Below are 25,312 nucleotides of genomic sequence, written 5' to 3' on the forward strand. Positions count from 1 at the left end.
CGGGCCAAGGTGCTAAAGTTTTGGTACCGTACGAGGACTATTTCCCAAGTCCGGAACTTTTTAGGATCATCTAGGAATAACTTACAAATAATTTTCGAATTGGTTTTGTATTTATTTCAGGGTTGTCCCGAAAACAATCTCGAGCTTTCAGGTGATATTTTCGGGATCAATTTTTAACTATTCTAAAGCTATCTCAGCATAACTTTGATATAACTAAGGGATCTCCTGCGGCATCTTTTTGGGACTGTTAAGAGCTATTACACGATTGTTTTTGAGGTCACTTCAATGAGTTTTGAATTCTTTTAGAATCACGCCGGGAATATTTGCAGGTTTTTTCGATTTTTTCGCAAACGTGGTTACTACTTTTAGACTGGAAATTTTGTCTTCCATTCAAGCCTTCGTTTATAATGGATACTCCATGACGCAGCATAGCAAAATGGATTATTTCGAATTGCAAATAATTGAAAGATAAATCAACTAACGATTGAGCGCTCTTCAGTAAAATGCTTACAACAGTTTCAAAAAGTGAAGTTGCACTAATGAAAATGAACCTACTACTAGAACGCCTTCAAGTGATGCATAAGGTGTTAATGCCAGTTAATATAGCACAAACAGTTCTTCAAACAGTGGGAGTGTATTCACCTGTACAATAACCCTGAGAGAGCTACCTAACCGTGCCCAACAACTATCTTAAAATTATCCTGAAAACAAACCAAAACATTCTAGAACTTATTGTGAAAACACGCCGATACAGTAGAGAAGCAACTGTGAAAATAGCTCCAAAATTTATTTGAAATAAACCCGAATTTGTATCAAAAATATTTTAAAATGATCGCAATAATAGCCCAAAACAATTCAAAATTTTTTAGTTGATTGTCCCTGAATTAGTGAATTTTTCCCGAAAGTAGTCTCGAAAACAGTCTTTAAATGCTTCCAAAAGGATCCCAAAACATTCATGAAATCATTCAAAGAATATCCTGCACTCAGTAATGTACAAGTTCACACGCTGTTCTCAGAGTTCACCAGTGATTGTCTAGATTGGATCAAACCGTGACCCATTACAGATCTGCCATCATAGTTTCTTCATTGGTCTCTTTCATATCAAACAATCGATTTTGCGATCGGTTTATGAGATATCATTCACCAGTCCTTTTGTTTGCATAACTAGCAGAGAAAATTGCAAAAACTTCAATTATCCTTGTTAACTTTCTATCTTGAAAGAGTATGGGCTTGACAAACTTTTTCTGAGTGTATTTTTATTTATGGTAGTTTGATTATAATAAATACATCGATAAAATCAGTTACATAACTTTATAAAGCAGCAGGTGAAAATACCCCAATTGTTTATAATAAAGAAAAAAAATTAGAAATTTACAAAAACACATCTTATTTAATATCAGATAAGCCGCTAGCACAATTTTTATAGTTTACAAATGTTTTTTTAATTTTAATTACTCAATTCACAAGTTGTTCGCTATCCGTAATGGACGTAACATTTTATTAATAAATTAATCACATTTTAAAATTGTTTGTTGCAAAATCACACCAGCTGAAGACTTCAATTATTTGGGGCTTTGTTAGTTTGTATTTTTTGTTTTTTGTTTTTGTTTTATTCGGTTTGTTTTATTATTATTGTTTTTTTTTTCAAGTCTGTAGGAAACACTTTATCTTAAAAATTCCAGCTTTGCTTCGACCAATTTAATATGGATTTTTTTTTATTTTACAGCTGATTAGATTTTAAAAGATTAAGTAGACGCAACACTTTATAGTTTGCAGACAAACAGTTTATACGCTAACACAAAGCAACAACAAACCAGTTAATAAATGTTTGCCCCTAACGTAGACTTAAGACAAACCAGCTGCAATTTTTGAGCTTTTTTGCGCATCGATTTTTTTATTGCCTATACTCACTGCATGATTATGTAAATTCTGGTATTTCGCGGTGTTTAACAATTTTATTTTCGTTTCGTAAAAGCTGTAAAGTATATAACAAAAAAAAAAAAAAAAAACAAAAAAAACAGGAAATTTGATTTTGAAAGCGCAGACAAGTTGGCCAGCGATTTCTTACACCGCACTGCGAATGAACTTTATAAATTAAATATGTAAGTAATCAATAAATTCCGCAAAGCTAAATATAAAACTAATATTTCAAAAGAAAATACTTAAATTTTATTTTTATTAACTCGATAAAAACATGATCTTACGGCATACACAATTAAATTATAATTAAGTTTTAATTTACGTGAATTCGAAACTAAATTTGTGAAATTTTTTTTAAGAAACTCAAAGCTTAAGCGGAAGGTGATGACGAAGTTTATAAAAGCATAATCAGCTACGATAGAAGATTTTTTAAAAATGCGTTTAATGGATAACAGATTTCTTAATTTCAAGATATTCGCCATGACGTATAGCAGCGAGCAGAAAAATAGCAGAGACAATTCTGAACAATTTTCGTCAAATCGTCTTTTAGTTTTTTGAGTATGCAATTTTTAAGCCCAATAAATTTTAGTCTCAGAAAGAGGTCTCAAATTCGCATTGGTTTTTTAAAATTTGTTTCCCGAAGCTCACTGAAGGCCAAATTGTGAATGTGTGAGGGCTCATCCAATAATTTCTCGTTCTTACAGTTCAAAGTCGATTTCGTTTCATTTTTTATTTCCCTTGGTTTGAAATACGCTACAATGGATTGATGTTTTGATAAGGCCTTATATACATACATACATACATTCTATGTTTGTTAGCCAGCTTTCGGTGTGCCGTCCTGCTCGGGCACCCCAACTGACAACTATATCAGCTAACGCTAGCTATATAAGGGAGAATCTACACACACAAGTTCCTAGTCCCAATGAAAGTGTTCTGTTGTTTATTTTTTTTATGGTTTTTTAAATATTTTCAATTTTTTTTTGTAAACATTTTTTTTATTTATACTTTTTACAAATTTTTTTTTATTTTAGTTTTTCATTTTTTAATTAATTTTTTAATAAGCTTTCCAATTAAAATCTCTGTTCCTGTTTTTTAATTTTATTTTACTTAAGCCGTCTTTCCGGTTCAAATTTGAATCGGATTTAGTGTTCAGCTCTAATTTTGACGCTCGCGTCATATTTGACATGTTTTCTATTATTAGACTTACGCAGTAACCCTCGCACTGTTACATCTAAATAAACCTCACATACACAATCCCGACAATTATGCTTTTTGGCAATTGGTAATACTTATTAAAGAACCAACCAACACTTAAGACAATTGTTTTTAACCAAATCAATTTGGCAAGCTAGCCATGAATTCTATCACAACTTCAATTGACATCAACTGGCTAGCAGCAGCGAAATTTTGCAATTTTTTATTTCATAAGCCGGTAAAATATTTAAATTTTTTTATTAATTAATTATTATTTCATATACAAGAATCACGCAAGCACGACATTTAAATAAAATTTTCAAATTAAAAAATTACCGTTGTCACTACATATGTATATGTTTTATATATGTATATATAGACATTTTCTTTAACATATACTAATGTAACTGGACTACAAATTTACAAACGCCACGCTAAGACACGTTCAAACGTACCGTAAATGCGCACACCTTAACATAACCACTTATTTACGCTGTCACTCAACAACTGAATCAACCGTAAAAGAGCCAACGAGATCCACAGCGCCAACGAGCCAAACCGAAGTCGTAGCTATTGCTACGGTGGGGCCACTTTGTTTCAATACTCATTTTGCTCGCCACATTTCGAGTGTTGGATATATGCGTAGCCTTTATGAGTTTGTGTGCTTTGAGGTAAATGCTTGAAGTCCACGAAAGTTTGATGATAAAAGGAAATGAATGAAGCAAAAAGTCAAGAAGACATAAAGCTGAAAAGAACTAGTAGTAGCCAAAAGAAGTAGAATGGCAAAAATCAGCGATAAAAACAATAAAACGTAGAGTTACCAAAATAAATAATAGTACATAGCGTAAACACTAAATTATAAAAACAACAAAGAGCACAAACAAAGTCATAAGTAATAAACTAAGTAAGAAAAGAATGAATGTAACAAAGTAAGCAAGAAGAGCAAAAGTCAAAACATTGACTTGTCCAAAGGTGCAAAATACCGGTTCCACATTCGAACAGCCGCTAACATCCACCACTTGGCTGTTTAGTTGCTGGCAGAGTTCGCTTGCTAAGCCAACTTTGTTGTGTAGCTACCAGAGTGACTACAATGCTTACATTTGTTGTTGTTCAACTGCCTTTCTCCACTACCCCGCTAACGTTTAAGTTACCAACTAATAAGAAAACGTGCAAGATACAAAGCAAAACGTGTCGCATAATGAACGCGAATAAGACTTGGAACATAAATGAAAAAAATATAATAAAATAAAAATAATAATATTAAAGGAAGTTTGTTAACTGAAATAATGTGACTGTAGTGGGGAGAAGTGGATTAGTTGACAAATTGGTATGGGAGAGTATTTGCTTGCAAGTAGCTAAAAATATTTATGTAGTTACTTTGGAAGCACCATACTAAAGAGACTTGGAAAAAGCTTTGATAGCGGTGGATCCTTGATGAGCACTTTAATAGGTTTTGAGTGACATGGTGACATACAGTAGCGAAGAAAAACATGCAATGGAAATTTTTATCAAATTTCGTCAATTAAATCAATTTTTTTCAATTTTCCATATTTAAAAAAAAAACTTCTGTAAATTTTGTAACTAAACCGGGCAAGAGCCAATCTCAAAAACGTTTTCGGAAAAACTCGTAAAAATTCTTTGAAATTTGTACATTTTAGCTGAAAGTTCACTGAATTTTTTTTTTTCTTGTTGAGTATTCAATTTCTTAGTTCAATGCATTTTAGTCCGACAATTTTGGTTGGAAGTTCTTCAAAATATGCATTGATTTCTGAAATTCTCTTTTCTAAAGACTTTTTTCTTTTCTAAAGACAATTTTGGTTGGAAGTTCTTCAAAATAGGCATCGATTTTTGAAATTTTCTTTTCTAAAGACTTTTCTTCCGTATAAAGAGTAAAATTTTGTTTCGAAAAAAAATTGTCAAAAATCAAAGCGAATTTTGCGAGACCTTTTAACTTGTGCTTTGTTAGATTAAAATTTATTGTGCTACAAAGAAAGAAAAGAGTTTAGAGAACTCCAACTACAAAATTCGAAATTCTCGAATTTTTTCCAAAACGTTTGTGAGATTGGTTTCAGTTACAAAATACACTAATAAATTTTAGCATTTTTTGAATCTTCGATACCGAAAATGTGGGAGTTGTAAGCACTCAAGTTGTCTATTGTGCTGTGGAAAAGTTTTTGGGACATTAATTCAATGACTTTAATTAACAAATGATTTTGAATGATTTGATTTTAGACCGCGAAATAATGATGGCACTGACTTTGGTTCGCTTTCGGTAACATATTGTGCAAATCATAGGCACTGACCACATCAGAGGAAATGGCTCTCTGAGAGAAAAGTTTTAAGATTTACGAGTTCAATGTCACCCGTATAAAGAAGTTAAGAAGGGACCTCCCTTGGAGTAACCAAATGAAAAGCGATTTGAGTTCCCTTTGTGTTGCAAATATCCCCATTAAGCGTAGCAAGGAAGGTACTGACGCTCTTCTTTGCGCGGCCAAATCCTTTTTGATGTTTAATCAAGTGAGTAAGGTCATATATTTTTTTTTTTTTACAAAAAACAATGCAATTAAGCACCCTTTACTGCCATGAAAGTTTTAAACTGTTCTAAACAGTTTGGTGTTTTTTTCTTCTTAAAATAAATTACACTAAGGCAACTCTTTGTATTTTGGGGAGGGAATATGGAAAATAGAACTTAAAGTGCGAAATTTCATTCTCAATTGAGCTAACAATTTAAGGTAATTGGCTAAATTTAGCAACAAATGACAGCAGTTTTAGTTTACTATATGCGGTAATTGTAGTGCCCCAGAAAGGCAATGCACGAATTTGCAGTTATCTTTGTTTTTACTGAATTTTTGTTGTTGTTTTCATTGCAATTCAATTCAGCGTATTCATACCTACCTATCATTAAAAGATTAGTTAAGTATTTGGAGCAAAATTTTAAAGATAAATTATTTGCAAAATAACAAACAATAAATTTGCAAGTGTGTGGGTAGGTGCATATAAATGAGTAGATATTGAATTTCAACTGTGAAGTGCAGTTGAAAAAAGTTTAGAGATACGTTACACGTTCATGTAATGTAAGTATGACTATTTTCCTAAATTTTTTTTTTTTATTTTAGCAAAATATCATATAAAATTAATTCAATTCACAAATCACACAAAGCTTTATATGCGCGCAAATAACAACAACATAACCAAGCGCTTCACCAAACGGGTGGGGGCGGAATAAGCCGGCTTCATTACCAACATTTACACGTATGTGTGATTTTCTTTTTTTATGGAACTCGCCAATACAGCAGACCAGTTGGCATGTGGATTGTATTTAGTGGCTCTCTGTTTGTTGGCTTTTACTCTCTTGTAAGAGCAAAGTAGAAACTAGACAAAATTTACAAAATCACTTAGCGCTTTTCTTGTTTACCTTCTTTTACCAAACGCATATGATTGCCATGTTAGCAAACAAGAAGTGTTTTTGATACAGACCCGAATTCTGGTCAAGGTTTATGTTTTGCAGCGGTCGCATGAAGTTTATGATGCCAGAAAAGGATAAAGAAAATTTGTAAACACTAGGCGAGGCTAAGGTGACCTCAAGTTCCTCATGGAACTAGGTGGTGAGTGGTAGGATGACCCAGAAGGTTCAATGTGGTCACATTAAAGCATTCCCAAGAAGGTCGGGCTTGTACCTTTATACCTCTATGCTGCTACGTTTTTTTTTTTTGCTAATACACGTTTACTCTTGTACAGTTTTTCGCGTTTCGGGGTCAAGGGTCGATGCTCTCTTTTTGCGTAAAATACAATACCCACGCCAAATATTTGTTTATATTCCTAAAACTGACTTCGTCGTATCGAAAGGAATCTGTGGAGCTCTGTGCTAGCTTTTTGCTTCGTTTTTAACAAAAAGTTTATTTACTCATACACCTATACAGTGTGTTCCCGATATAAGCACATATAAATGTTTCCTGATTTCGATGAAACTTTGCATTGACTTTTTTTTACCTAGGAAGTGGGACATATAAATATTTTACTGACGTACCACTGTTGCTGCTATGCTATATGCAAAAAGGTAACATCTTTTTCGAATTTATTACACCACATATTAGGAAAAGGATTCAAAAACTACAACCAGAAAAATGCTATAGCACTTCATATATTTAAAACACTAAAATCGCAACACATAATTTCCAAAAAAGTTCACTTTTTGTACGCCACTCCTCAATTTTTACAAAACTACGCAAATACACTTTCACGTGTTTATGCTTCCGTCTTAATGTTCCAATTCTCATGTCCATGCGCTCTCACGCTTACGCTAAAGGCCGCGGCACATTGAAATTTTTCGTATAGATGCGTTTAACACAAGCTTATGCATTCCAGTAACATCGCCACAATCAACCAAGATGTTGCATTTATAAATATGAAGGCACTTCATACTTGGCAATTGAAGTTTATTTCGCCTTGCCCATTCACATACAAAATTTTGCGAAGCACTGTTATAAACATTCTCCCTATACAACAAAAATACTTGCTAACATATTTTGTGTCGTATTAATTTGTTTTAATTGCGAAAAATGTTAGAAAAGTCACCAACGAGTAGGAAAAATAATTTCTTTTGCAAAGTGTGCCAGCACCGTTAACCAAGGCAAATGTCAAATTCTTCTTCTTATGCTTTGCTTGGAATACAATTTGCAAGTTGGCTGCTTCTTCATGTCAGATGGCGCCAGTGTCGCTCAATCTACCGTTCTCCATAAAAATGCGTGCAATCTACTCATAATGCATAAGATTGAGTTAAACGCATCTATAAGAAAAACTGCTTATGTGACGGGACTGTAATACAGCCTTGCGCTATTACTTCTGTCCGCCAACTCGGCGAAACAAGTCTGAAACGGATCGTTTAAAAAAAAAAATCGCATATACTTAGATCGTTATTGAGTAATATTCTTAAGCAGAGCGTTCTTCAAACAAGTACGCTTTTCAAAAGTTTTTTGTAATAAGCTGGCTTCGAAGCGGCGCAAAGATAGGTTGCATATGGCCCCATCTTTTAAACAGGACTTTTTGGAATTTGCTCCATATTTTAAAGATTTATTCGAAATTAGTGAAAAGAGTGTTTTAAGTACAAAAGCTTTACTTATAAATTTTTTTGGGCATTCTTTAAATTTCTGCAACATGGCATTCCTTCTGCACAGTATATTCTATGCATACCTTCGTCTACTACATCACACAATATTCATATTGTTTACCAATCTTATTATTTTCCGGTCAGATGGTTGTTGTTGTTGTTTAATTGGCATACATTAATCTAAAAATAGCTTGACGTGTGCCACAGGTAGTTTTTTGATTGAACGTCTTCGTTTGTTTTTTCTTTGGCAATCAGCAGCATCAACAACAACAACCCGGCTACCAATCGCAGTCAACATTAGACACCCCACCTTAGACTTCATCAACTCCTATCGTACATTTTGCTGATTTGATCCAAGCACGCACAGTCAAAAGGCAGAACAAGCACACAAATACATGCCATAAGCTCCTCGCCGCTTTCGGACAGCATTAGTACGCGCAAAATCGGCATAATTATTAAATAGTAAAGTGCTTTAAAAACGTTTTAAAAATAGCAAAATACCAGCAGTCATGGTCATGGCGACGATGAGCATGCGCGCAACTCAATGATTTCTGGCTGTTGGCTGACTGTGTTGTTGTTTTCTGTGGTAAAGGTTTTTCTTTTGACAACGTGAAGATGAGTACCAGCCGACAAGAGACAAGAAAGTCATAGTCAGCATTGTATATTCGTATATGTATGTGCGTGCGTGTGTATTTGTGTGTTTACATGTGTGTGTCTGCTACTAAAATGTTGCATGTGGCATGCTGTTGTTGCACGCTGTGTTCATAAAATTGCACCATTCACCGCAGCTGATTACTTGTTGTAGTGTGACTAAAAAGTTGTTGCGCCAGGAGGATCAACTGCGTGACTTCGGGTGTTGCTAGCAAATGGAAGGAGTAACCAAATTACCACAAAATAACATTGCAGAATTATACATTTGTTGGCATGTGGCATGAACTTTATTCTAAAAATGTTCCTCTTAAAATGCAAATAAATATGACTGTGTGTATGTATGTATGTGTAGTTGGACGTTTGTTTATAACTATTTGCATACGAATCTACTGCGGTTTAATAAAGTAGCAAACATAGTTATTCACTCTGGCTCATACTTGCGTCGAGCTATTTTTAGATGAAGTTGTTATTTCATTTTAACTGATACGGATAAATTGACATGAAAGTTATTTGAAGTTGTGGTTGTGCGAAGGAGACCAGAGGCTACAAACTTTATATTTATTTATCAGAAAAGTGTATGTGCTGAAGGGCAACATTCAGCTTTATTAGGCTTCTGTATCGTTGAGTAATCATATCAAAGTAGATAGAGTTTTAGATTTTGTTCTAATTAAGAGGTTATAATTAAGAAGTATGGCATTTTTCGCAATTCCAAGGGAAATTATCGCCGATTTAATGAAGGATTGTCCGAACTTTATGCTACAAAGGGTAATTACGTGCAACTCGATAGTTGATCAAAGGATATCACGCCTCTTACCTTACAATGTTTATCTTCTACTTTCCATCAAGCTGGGAATTGTTAACTCCACACAAGGTTAAGGCGAGTGTTTTGGATATGAGCAGTCCTTTGCCGGATATGAATTCAGAACGATACGGTACTAGCACCTTCGTCTACTAACACGACTTGTTTAATCTCTTCAGCCTTTGGATTTTAGTCTCATCTTAAGACAACTACATATATTCTTACCCATTTACTACTGGGGAGCAAAGAAATTATATCCGCTTCCAGAAATCCTAATATTAAAGTTTGAAAAATTTTATTTGCAAAATTTTCTCTGTGGGTGTTACCCGAGATCTATTAGAAAAGAGTTACCCATCCGAGAAATTGTTCGTTAAAATGATACTAAGTTTTGCACATAAAAAATACGCGTAGCCGCAAGTTCACAAAAGTGATTTAGGAAATTAATTTCGACCAAGGATCGTATAACTCGATACGGGCGCTCATTCATCATTCAAGCTATAATGTTTTTGAAGTTTTTAAATGCCGGAGGCGGCTCCTCTCTGTACGGTTGAACAGTAATCAAAATAAATCTTCTGGCGAATACAATTTTCTTCTCTTCTCATACTCGGCCTGGAATGTGCATGAAACTGAAACGTGGATGATTACAGCAATAAACACTCATGTCAATTACGGTACCTTTGGAAGGAATATAGTCTTTCCGCATTGAAATATGAAGGAAATTTAACCAAATCCATCTAATATAGCGCAGAATGTCTCTGATTCTTATTCGTTCGCTGTGAACTTCTACAATGGCTCGTTTATATCCGATTTAATAGTTTAAAGTAAATACAAATAAGGTTAATAAGGAACCCAATTCGACTCTCACGAGTCAGTATACGCACTCCGCTAGAGGCGGAACAATCGCACCCATCTGGTTCAAAACGGTCTGTTCAGTAGCCTTTCTTTCTAGTTCATCGGCAAGACATTATCAACGTTCATTACTATAACCTGGGACCCATAGCATCGGGAAATTCGATTAGCTGTTGCCACCTTACATTACATGTTTCTGCCATGGAGGTCTTTGATCGGTGACTGACTGAGTGAATTGCAAGGCTCTTAGATAGCAGTCAACGGGTCTTCTTTATGGTTGCTTGTTTCGCCTGAAATACGCTATAATAAGTCGGAAGCCCTATACTGGAGGAGAGGGAATGAACCTTCGAATAATTCCTACAGTTCCACACTGAAGACATTGGTGTGCTCACGATACAAAAAATAAAGATATCTTCTGCAGGCTCAGGGACCCAAATGGTGTGATATTCCCCTGACATATGAATTGCGGCTAGCCGCTACCCTCTGGTAATATAACCAAAGGAATGATAACGTAGAACAATATATGTAGGTAGGACCCATGATTTCAATTATGCATTATGTTTGGCTTGATACCACACATCTTAACCACAGCTACTGTACACGAGTAGAGAGCAGTTATGGTATTCCTGTTTCTGTCCCCGGTAAAACTTATGACCCACTCCATTCAAGAGCATCACATCGACGCTAGGTAGTTTTTTGTAGCGACTGATGAGTAGAAATATTTCAGCTTTCACACGACTGCCTTTCAATTCACTTTCACGTAATCAGTCCTCCACGAGTCTCTCATATTTTATTGGATGTTCCTTGTAGATAGAAGCTGCTTCATGAATTCCACAAGTGGCTGATCTAGCTATAAATTAAATACGGAGACGATGGAGAGAATAATAAAAAATAAATGTAAGGCGCGATAACCTCCGAAGAGATCTAAGGCCGAGCTTCTCTTCCAATTTGCGTCGTACTCCTATTGATTTTCCCTACAAATCGGCCGGACGGGACCTACATCTTTTATGCCGACTCCGAACGGCATCTGCAAGGCAGATGAGTTTTCACTGAGAGCTTTTCATGGCAGAAATACACCCGGAGCGCTTGCCAAACACTGCCGAGGGGCGACCCCGCTTAGAAAAATTTTCTTCTAATTGAAAAACCTTATTTCTAAAATTTTGATGTTGCTTTGCCCGGGGTGTGAACCCAGAGCATACGGTGTGGTAGGCGGAGCACGCTACCATCACACCACGGTGGCCGCCATTGAGAGAAGCTCAACATTTATCTCACCGGTGGTGAAACGCGCCAAGTTGTATTGTGATATAAATGTGCCGACTTGTATCGTTTCGATATTTCCACAAAACTCAGAGGCAGCAAACAAAAGTAATCAAGTGAGGCAACATACTCGCTACGTTATGTATGTAAATATTCTATCAGCTAAGGGTACACATTTGTCGGACTCCGTGTTGTGTTGGTAGCGATCTCCGCCTATTACACCAAAGGGTAACCTTGTAGCTGCCGTTCGAAAATTGGAAAGGAGCACGAAGCAAATTGGAAGAGAAGCTCGACCCAAATATCCTTTGGGGTAAATCGAGCCAGGTATTTATTTTTAAGGGGTACATATTAGCGTAGGTATTAATCAGGGACTGTAACGAACAGCTCTGAGAACTTTGCCTTCGTGCATTTCTTCTATAGACGTACCTTTTACTTAACCGGAAAATAATGAAGAAAATATTGCAATATCACATTTCCTTCTTACAATTATTTTGTATACTTTATGACTTTTGCTGAGTAATGAATCTCAACAAATTAATTGGCATATCTCTTAAGTTTGTAATGAAAAAATGTTGCCACCGATTTATCAGAAACCAAAGACAACAGTAAATCCACCTACATAATACACCAAAGGCACACACACATCTGCAATATATGAATGTACATGAAACAATAAAGTGCTGCAGATATTAAATCTCCAGAAACAATAAAAACTGCAACAATCTCAACACGTCAATCAGAAGCTGAAACTAAATCAGGCACCGCAAACATCGTAGTAATCCAGCGAACCAACCTTCATAACTAAATGCGGCTCGCCCTCAAAAACGCATGCTCTGAAGTCAACAACAACAAGGAACAGAATCACGAGATATGTACATAAGGTGCTATGTATATATGTACATACATATGTGCCTATTTATGCGAAAATAAAATCAAGAATAAGAAAATTGTTTAAATTGAAAGGCGAATAATCGCAACACCTACACGATACGAATAATTCGCAATGGCAGACTTACAGATTTCCAGAACTATGAGGAGACAGATTTTATCAAACAACTCAGCTTACACATATCATTATATACATGAATGTATATTAGGGTGGGTCGATTTGTATGGACGAACGTTAACCGATATCGCGCCATCGATTTTTTGATAGGATTTGGGCTCAGGAAAAAAGTTACACTAGGCATACCCAAAAAAAATAATTTTCGAGCTTGCGAAATTTCATTTTTTTGACTTTTGACATGAAAATTTTACAATCAAATAAAATTTTTTGAGCCAAAATCCTATCGAAAAATCGATGGCGCCATATCGGTTAATAATTCGACCCAGTCTAATGTATATACGATAGTAGTCATATTAAAGTTAGAATCTTAAAAATGTTATATGTTCTGGAATATCCGCAAGAGGTATGTATGTAGTATAGTATGGAAAATATATTTGATATTTAAAAGTAGGCGTGGCTACAAACCGATTACACCCATGTCGGAAAATGAACAAAACAAAATAAGTCAGCATGAATAATCATTGGCATCTCCGGAAAAGATTCTCAAAACTGTACTTAAATTCTCTAGAAGGGATCTTGAATTTACCACTGTAATTACCACTGACGTGATCACAAATGACACCTCAAAGTATTCCGAAACTAAACCGGGCGGACCACGAAGTAGTCCGTACAATCATGTCGAAATGCTAATATTTACCCGGAAGTGATAAACAAATATTCCTGGAAGGGCCCCAAAAGAAAATCCCCAAAATAATCCTAGGGGCATACTCAAAAGCCTCTGGGAGGACCCTGAACGATTCCCCATAAACATCCGGAACTGATCCCCAATGACCCTGAAGTGGTCCCCTCATCCCGTTAATTGAGCCCTGTAGGGCTCCGCAAATAACAATTATAATTTGATTAGAAATTAATTTAATGGATATAAGTCGAGTGCAACCAAGTACTAATTTTCAAAATGCTGGCATTATCGATATGCGTTACCCTGGCTAATAATCCACATAACAGTATTGTTTCATAACTATCTCTGGAGAGTTGCCCCAACAATTGTCAAGCTGACGCATTTTTCACTCTGTCCCATGGTTGAGTTTACAACTTGGAAACGTGGCCTCAAATCCGAAAATATTGAAATTTTTTTCTCTTCATTTTCGATACTTTACGAAGCCTTTTGCTACTGAAAATATGCAAACCAAACTCAAAAACGTTTTTAAAAATGTTCGAAAATTCACGAAAATTATACAAAAACGAGCTTTTTATTTAAAGTTTTCTCAATTTTGTGAGTATGCCCAATAACTTCACTTTTAACACGACCGAAAATGTGGAACACCCTTCGGAAACAAAATTTTCAAAAACAATGAGAACTTTTAAGCATCTACATTTTCAGACTAAAATTGTTTTGGCTTAAAAGCTGAATAAAAAGGTTCAAAAACTCTAAATAAAAAGTTCGAAATATTCTCGGATTTTCGAAGTTTTACACCCTTTTTGAGATAGGTTAGCATAGTTTCAGTTCATAAATTCATGGAAGTTATTTTTTAAATTATAGAAAATCAATAAAACAGAATTTCATTGACGAAATGGGATAAAAATTTCCACTGCTAGTTTCGCGTTCGCTACTGTATGTTTATATACTTATAGATATGTAACAAAGTATCAATTTATTCTCAACGAAAAATACCAAAAAATGCATTGTTGCTCACACACGTTAACTATTGTAATTTAAGCCATTCATTGCTAGTTGTTGATGTCTGATGGCTGGTAATTGGCAGCGACTGATTGCTGCTGGCTTTTGGTTAAATACAGCGCCCGTAAATAGAATAACTGTCTGATTCGCTGGTTGTCTCCATGACAAGCTGGGGAGGTGTGGTGTAGAGTGAATCAGCGTGAAATATTAGTCACAGCCAAAGCGACGACTCATACATACGTTTCTGTGTGCAATTTTTATACTCAGTTGAGCAGAGCTCACAGAGTATATTAGATTGTACAACGGTTGGTTGTACAGGTATAAACGAGTCGAGATAGATATAGACTTCCATATATCAAAATGATCAGAATCGACAAAAATTTGATTGAGCCATGTCCGCCCGTCCGTCCGTTAACACGATAACTTGAGTAAATGTTGAGATATCTTGATGAAATTTGGTACGTATGTATGTAGGTTCCTAGGCACTCATCTCAGATCGATATTTAAAATGAACAATATCGGACTATAACCACGCCCACTTTTTCGATATCGAAAATTTCGAAAAACCGAAAAAGTGCAATAATTCATTACCAAAGACGGATATAGCGATGAAACTAGGTAGGTGAGTTGAACTTATGACGCAGATTAGAAAATTAGTAAAATTTTGGACAATGGAAGTGGCACCGCCCACTTTTAAAAGAAGGTAATTTAAAAGTTTTGCAAGCTGTAATTTGGCAGTCGTTGAAGATATCATAATGAAATTTGCCAGGAACGTTACTACTATTACTGTATGTATGCTTAATAAAAATTAGCAAAATTGGAGAAAGACCACGCCCACTTTTAAAAAAAAAATTTTAAAGTCAAATTTTAACAAAAAATTTAATATCTTTACAGTATATAAGTAAATCATATCAACATTCAACTCCAGTAATGATATGGTGCAACAAAGTACAAAAATAAAAGAAAATTTCAAAATCGGCGTGGCTCCACCCTTTTTAATTTCATTTGTCTAGGATACTTTTAATGCCATAAGTCGAACAAAAATTTACCAATCCTTGTGAAATTTCGTAGGGGCTTAGATCGTAGGGCGATAACTGTTTTCTGTGAAAAAGGGCGAAATCGGTTGAAGCCACGTCCAGTTTTTATATACAGTCGACGGCCTGTCCTTCCGTTCGGCTGTTAACACGATAACTTGAGCAAAAATCGATACATCTCTACCAAACTCAGTTCACGTACTTATTTGAACTGACTTTGTATTGGTGTAAAAAATAGCCGAAATCCGACTATGACCACGCCCACTTTTTCCATATCGAAAGTTACGCAAAATGAAAAAAATGCCATAATTCCATACCAAATACGAAAAAAGTATGAAACATGGTAATTGGATTGGTTTATTGACGCAAAATATAACTTTAGAACAAACTTTGTAAAATGGGTGTGACACCTACCATATTAAGTAGAAGAAAATGAAAAATTTCCGCAGGGCGAAATCAAAAGCCCTTGGAATCATGGCAGGAATACTATTCGTGGTATAACATATATAAATAAATTAGCGGTGCCCGACAGATGATGTTCTGGGTCATCCCACATTTTGTTCGCAATTCCGAAAACGCCTATACAACTACTGCCACTCCTTTTTCAAAACCCTTTATTCCTTTAATGTGATACCCATATCGTACAAACACATTATAGAGTCATCCCTGGTCCACCTTTATGGCGATATCTCGAAAAGGCATCCACCCATAGAACAAAGGCCCACTCCCTTTTAAAATACTCATTAACACCTTTCGTTTGATACCCATATTGTACAAACGTATTCTAGAGTCACCCTGCTCCACCTTTATGGCGATATCTCGAAAAGGCGTCCACCTATAGAACTAAGGCCCACTCCTTTTTGAAATACTCACTAACACCTTTCATTTGATACTCAAATCGTACAAACAAATTCTAGAGTCACCCCTGGTCCACCTTTATGGCGATATCCCTAAATGGCGTCCACCTATAGAGCTATGGCTCACTCCCTTTTTAAATACTCTTTAATACCTTTCATTTGATACACATGTCATACAAACACATTCCAGGATTACCCTAGGTTCATTTTCCTACATGGTGATTTTCCCTTATTTTGTCTCCATAGCTCTCAACTGAGTATGTAATTTTCGGTTACACCCGAACTTAGCCTTCCTTACTTGTTTGTTTTCCTTTTTACTGTAGCTTCACAACAAGTCAACAGAAAAAACAAGATCAGTAGCAAAAACAATTCTCACGCAATAGTAATTTAGCGGATATGTGGATAAAACAAGACCTAAAAAGGATATATTGGACACAGAATTCAGATCTTACGTTTTCGTTGCCTCAGATAGAGCCATATTCTCTGTAGTGTCTTACTAGAGTGCCCTATGCAAACCTGCTTTTATATGTATTGGAAGGATTGTATGAAGCGTATACACCGAAATGCGAATTTCTTAACAAAACTATGTCGTTCGTTTGCCTAAGGTTAGCCGAGGATAGCCCAATCTTATTTTCCTTACCCACCTTTTGGACAAAATATAACATAAATGAAATTTTCAAGTTGGAAAATCACCAAAATAAAATATATACAAATGATTTTTTTCTCATTGTGGCTCGTTAGTACAAAGTGAGTAGCCCATTCTTTTTTCAATAGCCTACTCTTGGAAAAAAAAATCCGGAAAAAGGTGTTCAAGTTGAAGAACCCCCAAATTCAAAAAACTGCAAAAAGATTGTTTTCACACTGTGGTTCCTTTATTAAATTTTAACCCAGAATAGCTCCCTTTTTTGCTATCCCATTTATGGAAAAAACATTATCGTAAAAAATAGAAACTATCATTTAAAGAAAACCGGCAGGTAGATGAAACAGAAATATTTTGTATCTTGGCCTATTTCATTAGACACGTATTTTTTCTTTTGACCCATCCATTTTTTTTTTTTAATTTATTTATCGGCATTTTCGATAGATATCAAAAACTATATTTCCGTTGAAGCAACCATTTATGTTTTCAAGTCCGCATAACTTTGCCAAAAGGAGATGGATTTTTATGATAAAGTATTTAAAATGTTCTTTATAATTGAAACTTCCCAACTGTTGTATCAAAACTGAACAAAATGTACCTGGAAATTTGCCATTACATTTGAAAATGTAGAAGAAGAGCACAGTCGCGACATTGTAAATTTCATTGTAATTTCATTAATTTCATATGTGGAGATCAATAAATAAATAAATAAATAAATAAACTAGAATAAAACATATCTTTTCCTGTGATACCCATATGGAAGTAAAATATTTTAAAGTTATCCATGTTCAAACTTTGGTCAATATTTCGACAACGAGGGCTTGCATAGAAAAATGATAAGTACCACTAAAATCAGTTGCTTTTGTGTGCAAAGTTGAATCTGTTCCATTGCCCGCTTGATTAAAACAAAAAATATGACTTAAGTATAATGCGTTGAGCTTCAAATAAAATGTAACGAATATTATGGTCGAGTCACATATAGAAAGGTAGAAATAAATTAAGCTGCTTAACTTTTCTTAATGAAATTTTGTTATTGTATTACAAAAATAATATATAATATGTACGCAAAAAATTAAATTTTTGAAAATTCTAGTTCTCAACTTTTCCCCCTCTTCTCGTAACGGTCGCGACACCATTTCTTTTATAGCTTAGATATTTACTGTGAGCCGTACATTCTTCCAAACATCTTGAGATTTGTTTCGAATTATGCAAAAAGTATATCCAATTCTTCGCTGTTGAATTTGATGTTTGTAAAAAAGGGCAACTTCATAAAAAATCTTTGCAACTACGATTATAATTTTAAAGTTTTTCAAACTACCTTGTTATCAACTTTGAGCTGAGCTTACGTCTACGTCACGATATCCAAATGCAAAAAAAAATTTAAATTTTAATAGAGCAGTCTAATTTGAATGCATCTAAATATTTTTTGATAGTGCAAGATGGATTTTGTTTTTTAGCTCAGAGGAGTAGCTATGACTTGGTGGAAACTCCCAAATGTATATTAGCACCCAGGTCCGTGCTTTTGTCGCATTTTAATTTAATTTAATTTAATTAAATTTAATTTAAATTTATTTTATTTTTTTCGAAAAGTCAAAAACAACAATGGTTCTAAATAAAAAAGAATAAAAGTCAATTACCGTCAGTTTTCATTGTCAACACTTGAGCTTTTGTTTTTTTTTTTTTGTTCTTACGAATATTTAATATATTTCCTATGTTGTTTTGCCTAATCAAAAAACATAAAAGTTGAGATACATTCAACTTTTTTTATGTATTTGTTCATATGTATTTATTAGGTAATAAAATATTAGCATAAGTGATAATTTAGCAGTAAAATAGAAAAGTTAAGTGTCAAATCAACTTGAGTGATAGGAATACAAAAATTTCATTGCAAAGATTGCGCGAGAAGCAAGGCAAATCTATTTAAGTAATTTTACTTCACTGCTTAATTGAATCACGCAAATTTAAAATAAGAAAAGTTCAGTTGCAAAGAGTACACTTTTCTGTCACATCGAGAAATCACTGAAAATAGCACAATTAAGTGCGTGAGTCATACAGGAATCCTCTATAATATAATTGTAAAAAAAGTTTTCTTGCAAAAAAGCGCCCCACCCATAGTAGTACAATCAAAAGCAAGTACTGAACTTTGACATTTAGCTTTATTGGTGTTATATTCTTTCTTTAGTTTGTATGCAAAATAATGAATGCAATTTTTCTGTAGCCTATTCAATAACCCAGCCAAACAAGTACGCAGGCATTTATTTCTTTCGGATAGAGTAATTTCGAAATTTTTTCTTGTTTTCTAGGAATGTAACATTTTCGAACGATTAGAGGCTGCTTGAGTTCGCGGCGAAATGAAATATTGTAATCTGTAGCCATTTTGAGCCGATCGATCATGCTTGCAGTTGATCTGATCAAAAATGCCGGCTTAGCCGCTGCTACATGATATGCACCTCCGAATTTCGACTCTGACCACCACCGCAGCCAGGCGACATGAAGTTTGAGCGAGAAAATTACTCACAGAATAGCTAGCTAATCTCATTTATACTCGCTTAAGATTAACGTTCGCCCCTACAGAAGGAGCTTTCACACCATCTGCAGCACTATGAGAGAGCAGCCATAAGACTGGTAAGATGAGGAATTTCACGGTGCTCGAGAAGGCAAGGACACTGCCGGTAGCATAGCTTTGTGTGAGACAGCAATCAGAGAGTACGCTCAATTAGCAAAAGACAAAATAGGCCGAAAGATGTTAGTGTCAAAATTCATGGTCTGGGAAACAAAAAGCAGTATCATAATCGACAGATAGTTTGTACAGATGTAACAAATTTTTCTCCTTGCTTAATAGTGAGGGAGGTTTTTAACTTTCGTTCACATTTCAAACCACGACAGAGAATACACACAGCTTTATTAAACTGACAGTGAAAATGTCAAATATAGTCCCCAGTACCATAGTACCAGACTTTTGAACCAATGTAAAGGCCTATGCAAACAGGAGCCTTTTCTGCGCTTTTCTGAAAATCAACTAGGATTTCAGTTGAAAAGAGTCCGTAAGCAATGAAAATTTCTTTTAATACTGGGGAAAATAACTTAAGAGGAGAACTAAAACACTCATATTCCGTCTATAAAAGAACATAAGTGTACGCCGATCACACTTATATGATCGATTTTCACATAAGCAACGAAGTTCGACCGCATTAGCTCCTGAGGAACATGAGCACACCATCAAGAGTATCCATAAATATTCGGTTAACTTCTGAATAAATTTACGTCCAATAATCTTTGGTATAAAAGATCATTTGTTTGCAGAAAATGTACGCAGACTTATAAGTAAAGCGCGCTTCCATCTCTCCCAACTTACAGCTGTATATATGTAATAAGAGTTTAATCCCTTATACAGAGTCAGCCCCGCCGCACCATCTTTTCAATTTCAACGTAGAACCAAGGTCGCTAACACTATTTTTATGGGCGAAGCCCATTGAAACTGCTAGTTTCCTGAAACAACTAGCAAATGATTGTGATTCGTTTCCTTTATATGGTCAAGCGGATTGGTCGGGTATAACTACAACCACAGCATGAAGTTAAACAAGTTCTTCATAGAGTAGAGGCATGCAAGTCGTGCCCCGCGATGTACCTATCACTTAAACCAACGAACTCGAATCTAATTCTTCGTTCAACCAATCGCAACCTTACCACTGTTAGCTCCATACGCTTCGGAGAGCCCCCCGTTTCGGTAAAAAAAAACCCGAAGGATCAAGTGGTTAGATAAATCCATCCCAAAACAGTCAAGCTGTACCAGAACTGCATTTTTTTGGCAATAGAATTTCAAAGTCGAGCTTGTAAGTAGATGCTCATTATCAGCCACTAAACTTCATTTGTAAATATTTTCTCTAATTATTACCTCAAAGTAAACTTCACTTACCACTTTTTGTTCATAATGCGCAGTGGACAGTGTCGCGTTTCCATTTCCATAATAATCACATTCATCTCTATTCGATCAATGACCACAAGACGATATGCAAAAGAAAAGAGAAAATAAAGCAATAAAAATTCAGAATCAAAACAAACATAATCAATAAAGGTATGTAGTAGTAGTCACATATGTACATTAAGCTTTATCATACACACCCGCACATCACATTTACACTCATATCAAAAAGCTTACCTTTCCATTCGCTGAATAACCGGCATTTGTGCTGTGCTATCGTGTATGCGCACTTGATCGGGAGTCACCACTGTAGAAAAGCTATTTCTGCTATCCAAAAAGAGCGGACTCAATGGACGACACGAACCACCTAAAAGCTCATCGATATTCTGATGGCGTGATATGAAAAGCTTTTCACCATTTATTTGGCGATTATTGTTGTTGTTATTGTTATAACCACAGAATGGTGTATAATAATCGATCGTTTGTGGTGTTTGTTGCATTTGTTGGTGTTGCTGTTGCTGCATATATTGTCTTTGTTGTTGATAATTTGGTGATGTTGGTGTTTGTGCGCTGGGTGATTGCTGTGCGAATTGTGGTGGATAGTAATGATTTATTTGAACTTTCGGCATTGGAATGTTTTCGTAAGGGGAATTGCATCGATTTGATATCCGCGTTACTTGCTGTTGTTGTTGCTGTAATTCTTGCTGCGGTTCAGGGTCGACAGGGCTGGCACATTGTCCCAATGGCGGCGGTCTTTCTAAATATTCAAAACTAAATGAATTACTTAGCTCGTTGCCAAAATTTTGCTGTTGTTGCAACGCAGTTGCCATGTCACCGTTAATTTGTTGCACTTCTGCATCCGGTCCAATATAATTTCTATCTACCTCTAAAAGCCTTTCCTCATTTCTTACTTCTGTACCGTTTTGCACTATTTCCGCTTGTCCACTCGCTTTTTCACTCGAACCACTATGCACAAAATGTGGCATACTCGAGTGCTCTTCCTCACTATCCTTCTGCTCCCAAAATTTTCCATTCGATTGGTTACGCACCAACTGCGTATTGCTCGATGACTTTTGTGGTTGTGGTTGTTGTTGACTATTCGTAGCGTCGTCATCGCTTTGTTGCCACCAAGCACGCTCGCCCGACTCCACACGCTGCACCGTGAATTGTTTCTTCATTGGGCCAGACATCCACCAGCGCTTCTCATCAATCACATTCTTAGCGCTACTACTCGCTGATCGCTCCACACTCTCCCCTACGCGTGTTTCTGTTTGTGCAGCGTCTTTCTCCAGCATTTGTTTGTTGGTCGGTTTCTTCTCATTACCATTTAACCAATCAGGTTTCTCTCCAGATTGTACGCGACAAACTCCATTTTGTTTACCCGAACTATTTGACCTTCCCAAGCACGCGCTGCTGCCATCATCCGCTTTACTATTCTCAGTAGAACTACCCCACCAGGGCTTTTCTGGTGTGCAGTGGCTTCTTGGTATTTGTTTGAACTCGCCATTCGTTTCATAATAAGCCGTCGGCGCCTGACTATAATTTGATGCGTTTTGATCGTTTTCGTTATGAGCTGCTTCTTGTGCGCACTCAATCTCGCTCTCGTAACTGCGCTCTCCCGCCAGCGAGCCGTACTTCGGCTGCGATTCCTTGTGTTGTTCACTAGAACTTTTTGAACCTGTATTATTTGTTAACGACTGTGTGATATCTGTTGCGCCACCTTCGCTTTGATCCCCTTCATACTGATTAAGCGTTTTCAAGTCATCATCAGCCAAAGTGTCATCTTCGTCGTTGCGCAACCACCATGCCGTTTCGCCCGAATTGAAATGACGTAGCTTGAAACGCATATCGTCTTTTTGGTGATAACCCAAAGCAGAGGCAGTATTAATTTGCCTACTGGTGTCTTGCCACCAACTGGAATCCTCTTCCGCTGACGTAGCCGCCGTGGTCGTGTAGGATCCTGTGATTTGCTCGCTCGTTAATGCCGTCTCTGTAATGCTCGTTTCCCGTGGGAAATGTGCATTACTCGATTTTGTACGCGAAGATTTACTACGTTCCACTGTTTCGTTACTAAATTTTGTTATACTCCGTGGATTCCGCCCTGCAGATGTATCTGTATCTGTGCTTTCGAGGCTTGATTTATAACAATTTCGTTTCGATGTCGTTGTCGTCGATTCTGTTCCTGCTGCTTTTGTTTTGCTGGCAGGATCAGTCGTTTTTGTCGTTGTGATCGCTTTTGTCGATAGCAAAGTATTCGATTTGATTGCTGCCGTTAAACTGCAGACACTAATTTTTTGGCCTGCCTCGGAGTCTCCGCCTGAGTTCTCAGAGCTTTCAAGGAAAATTGGTTCGCTGTTTGTATCGCTTTGACGAGCAACAAAAAAGTTCGACACGGATGACAACTTTTGTAGCCGATTAGTGGGTTTCTCTTGCGACGAGGTGAATGGTGATTTCGAATTTGTGTGTGATGATTCAGCAGCTCCGGGTATTGTGGTGCGCTGGGTGGCATGTCCATCATTAGCGCTCAGCAATGCTGGTGGTTGTACTGCTTTGCTATTTTTAGGTGCGCTATGCTGCGACGACGACTCATTAGCATCACCTGTGCTAGCTGGCGTACACTCTGTCACACTCGAAATATTGGCTGAATCTTTATCTTTGTTGTGGGTGTTGAGATTCTTCTTCTTCGTGTGCTTTTTATTTAATTTCTTTGGTTCGGCAGCGCTTTCGGCACCGCTCGATGATGATATATTTGATGATACAGAAATAAGCGCTGATGATGACGAATTGGAAGACGTTATTGGTGTGCATGATTTGTGTGAGCTATTTTTCAAATTTAAATTATTGCTGCTATTGTGACGACTCAACGATGACGTTGATGATTTTTTGGCATGACAGCGTGGACGTGATTTATTCTCACCTGTCGTGCTTCGTTTACTTGAGGCAGCCGAAATATTGCTTACTTCGGAGTTAGCACTCGGTGAGCGATCTTTCCGGAGAGCGGAGCCATTCACTAGCTCGCATTGGCCTTGCTGTATGGCATCTGAATCTGTGCCGCTGCTGGGAGTGCGCGACTTGCGTGGTCGATCTGTGGGACCAACATTCAGCGCGGATTTACGAAAATCTTTATTTGGTAATTTTGTTGGTGCTTGTGTACTACCAGAGCTACTCTTAGTAGGTGACTCACCCTTTGGGGCAGTAGGTGGTTTGTTGGCATTTGTATTGACAGTGAGATTCTCTACCGATGAATTTCTCGAGCTTATGCGCACAACTTTTGGAGGTGATAATTTTGACTTGGCGCTTCCGTTAGAACGTGTCGCTTTTGTGCTGGACGATGTGGCTTCTTTCTTTGGCTCGCTGCTACTAGAATTTGAGCCACTTGACGGTGAGGACTTCGAAACAGATGACGCTGACGTAGAGTTGTAGCGTAAAGTTGTAGACCCATAACGTCCCTCAGATGAATACGAAGGCACGCGCGTACTCAAACTAAAACGTGAGTATCGTGTAGAATCATCCAAACGATCCGATTGTATTTCTTTCTCTAGCGTATCACGTGGACGTGTTGAGCGCAGCATGAACTTTTCAATCGTTTTTGCGATATCTATGCGTCGCGCTCGTTGAACCGTTGACGCGCTGCCAGGCGGTGTGGGCGATGTAGCACGCGTGACAACCGACACAGTAATAAACGTTTCCTCTTCTTCCTCCTCCGACTCACTTTCGCCATCATTTTTTTGGGCTGCTGAGTTTGGTGGATCTTCTACTGCGGGCACATCCGTTTCGATCTCCTTCTCATTGGACTTGTTGCGTGCTCTGGCGCGTAAAGCGGATAGTGCATTAAAATCACTTGCAGTTAAATAAGAAATCGATTTGTCTGGTAGCATGGTGGGCGCTAGACTCGCTGCACGTGCGTTGCCATAACGTGCGCTATAACCGCTTGTACTCGCTTGTTTCGGCGTTGACATGCGGTAGGAGTTAAGCCCGCTGTAACCAATTTTACAGCTAGTGTCCACCACTGGACTGGGATCACGTGATTTCCCACGTAGTGTGCGTGAAACTGGACTCGGCTCGCGACTGCGCATGCGATTTGTAATTTCGAGTGCGGCAGGACTGGGTTCGCGCGACGTTCCATACTTACTGGCAGTGGATGGCGTGTAACGCTTTAGCTGACTACCTTTTGTGCCGCTGATGTCACTGGTAGTATCTGCAGTGCGCGTAGATGCACTCGGTGTGTAACGGCTGGTATAAGAAGGTGTTTGCAGACTTGTTGGTGGATCGCGTTTGATACGGTAAGTACCACCTGAAAAGGACGGCCGATATGTACTGGGCGCAGCCAAAGAGGTGTAACGTGAATTGCTGCTACCGACGTCATCGCGGGTGGAATACTGAAAGTAACAAGAGTAA

General features: G+C 37.0%; 1 protein-coding gene across 6 annotated transcripts in view; it reads right to left on the reverse strand.

Moving 5' to 3' along the window:
• The window catches only part of Fhos (Formin homology 2 domain containing), a 206,518-nt gene that overhangs the window by 111,230 nt on the left and 69,976 nt on the right, over nt 1-25,312 (reverse strand). For all 6 annotated transcript variants that reach the window (XM_067790423.1, XM_067790419.1, XM_067790418.1 and 3 more), the window contains exons 3-4: nt 21,152-25,293; nt 20,909-20,975 (exon numbers count right to left, since the gene is read on the reverse strand). In XM_067790423.1, the coding sequence (XP_067646524.1) occupies nt 20,909-20,975; nt 21,152-25,293 (4,209 nt within the window). The remainder of the gene's footprint in view (nt 1-20,908; nt 20,976-21,151; nt 25,294-25,312) is intronic.

Source organism: Eurosta solidaginis, chromosome 5 (assembly GCF_040869045.1).
Source record: "Eurosta solidaginis isolate ZX-2024a chromosome 5, ASM4086904v1, whole genome shotgun sequence".
In the NCBI taxonomy this organism is placed as follows: Eukaryota; Metazoa; Arthropoda; class Insecta; order Diptera; family Tephritidae; genus Eurosta; species Eurosta solidaginis.